Source organism: Oryx dammah, unplaced genomic scaffold (assembly GCF_014754425.2).
Source record: "Oryx dammah isolate SB20612 unplaced genomic scaffold, SCBI_Odam_1.1 HiC_scaffold_3860, whole genome shotgun sequence".
Taxonomy (NCBI): Eukaryota; Metazoa; Chordata; class Mammalia; order Artiodactyla; family Bovidae; genus Oryx; species Oryx dammah.
Genome location: NW_024073845.1, coordinates 1,558 through 3,645, shown reverse-complemented (window position 1 = coordinate 3,645; position 2,088 = coordinate 1,558). Strand labels below are relative to the sequence as shown.

At 61.1% G+C, this 2,088-nt stretch overlaps 1 protein-coding gene across 1 annotated transcript; it reads left to right on the top strand.

Moving 5' to 3' along the window:
- Positions 1-6: 6 nt before the first annotated feature.
- LOC120859872 (GMP synthase [glutamine-hydrolyzing]) lies at positions 7-888 on the top strand (the record flags this gene model as incomplete). The annotated part of the gene is made up of 1 exon (XM_040235798.1): positions 7-888. A coding segment is annotated over one exon (882 nt), but the record flags the coding sequence as incomplete, so codon positions are not given.
- Between the last annotated feature and the right edge of the window lie 1,200 nt (positions 889-2,088).

The following is a 2,088-nucleotide window of genomic DNA, read 5'->3' as shown; positions in this document are numbered from 1 at the left end:
CTGCTCGGTCTGTCCGGCGGTGTCGACTCTTCCGTGGTCGCGGCGCTGCTGCACAAGGCCATCGGCGATCAGCTCACCTGCGTGTTCGTCGACAACGGCCTGCTGCGCCTGCACGAGGGCGACCAGGTGATGGCCATGTTCGCCGAGAACATGGGCGTGAAGGTGATCCGTGCCAATGCCGAGGAGCAGTTCCTCTCCAACCTGGCCGGCGAAGCCGACCCGGAGAAGAAGCGCAAGATCATCGGCCGCACCTTCATCGACGTGTTCGATGCCGAGGCCAGCAAGCTGGACAACATCCAGTTCCTCGCCCAGGGCACCATCTACCCGGACGTGATCGAGTCGGCCGGCGCCAAGAGCGGCAAGGCTCACGTGATCAAGAGCCACCACAACGTCGGTGGCCTGCCCGAGGAAATGAACCTCAAGCTGGTCGAGCCGCTGCGTGAACTGTTCAAGGACGAAGTGCGCAAGATCGGCCTGGAGCTGGGCCTGCCCTACGACATGGTCTACCGCCACCCGTTCCCGGGCCCGGGCCTGGGCGTGCGTATCCTCGGCGAAGTGAAGAAGGAATACGCCGACCTGCTGCGCCGCGCCGACCACATCTTCATCGAAGAGCTGCGCAAGGCCGACTGGTACCACAAGACCAGCCAGGCGTTCGTGGTGTTCCAACCGGTGAAATCGGTCGGCGTCGTCGGTGACGGCCGCCGCTACGCCTGGGTCGTCGCCCTGCGCGCCGTGGAAACCGTGGACTTCATGACCGCTCGCTGGGCGCACCTGCCCTACGAGCTGCTGGAGACCGTCAGCGGCCGTATCATCAACGAGATCGAAGGCATCTCCCGCGTCACCTACGACGTGTCGAGCAAGCCGCCAGCGACCATCGAGTGGGAGTGATGTCGGGTCCTTCTGGGCTCATTGAGATGTATCGATAGCCAATTGCAACGTGTTGATTTAAAAGAAAATTCGTTGCAATGGTTATCGAGGCCTATCGCCGATTAGCAGAATGGATTGGCGGTAGCGGTGACGGCAGTAAACAGCGGTCGGATTGAGACCGTTCTGTTTACTATCCGGTCAAAACCGGTCTTTGACGGTAAATCGCTCCTTGGGAAAGCTTGCTCCGTGCGGCTTTCCCGGCATCAACAGGTCTCCTGACCCGCATGGTCGCCCTGGGCAAGTCTCCCTCCCTGGATAAGCAGCGCGCTAAGCGGCGCCTGAACGCTGCCAAGAATTTCGGTGAAACGCTGACTAAGTGGTTGGCCGGCGCGCGCATGGCCGACAGCACGCGTGCGATGCGCAAAAGCATCATCGACCGCGACATCCTGCCGGTCTTCGAAAATCGGCTGCTGACCGAAATCACCCCTGACGATCTGCGAGCATTGTGTGCCAAGGTAAAGGCTCAAGGGGCGCCGGCAGCTGCGGTCCATATTCGCGACATCGTGAAACAGGTCTATGCGTTCGCGAGCCTACCAACTGAGTGGTGGGCGAAAAACGCTGGGCATGGCTTTACCCATGCTCGGCCAGTGGATAAGGTGGCGAGCACACAGCATGGCAGGCCGCGGTAATCCAGGGACGGCCCACCACCTGTACTTCCTGCCAGGCAAGTACGCGCTACAAAACCGTCCCCTGTTCCCTCAAGCCTTTTAGGCCATCACCGTTTGAGTATCTGTGAGCCCATCGCATAGGGCTCGCATGAGGAGTTATGCATGACAGATTTGGCCTCGCTACCTCAGGCCTTGCTCGCCGCCGTGCCTGCCAACGGCAGCATCGGCAATCAATCGTTGTTTGAGCAACTGCGTGGGCAGTTTGTCGAGCTGATCGAGGAGCAGTTCTGGGCCGCCCGCGATGCGCTGATCGAGCAGGGGGTGCTGGTTAAAGGCCGTGGCCGTGGTGGCTCGGTGCTGCGCACGCAGGCAGTAGGTGGCAGTTTGGCCGACCAGGCGCTGAATAAAGCGCGCGAACGCTTAGAGCCGACAGCCACTGCGGAAGTGTCAGCCAGTTATGTGGTGCAAGCCGCAGCCGCGGTGAAAAAGGGCAAAGCGGCCAAGCAACAAGCCACCAGCATCGAGGCCATGGAGAAAACCCTCTGGGCCACCG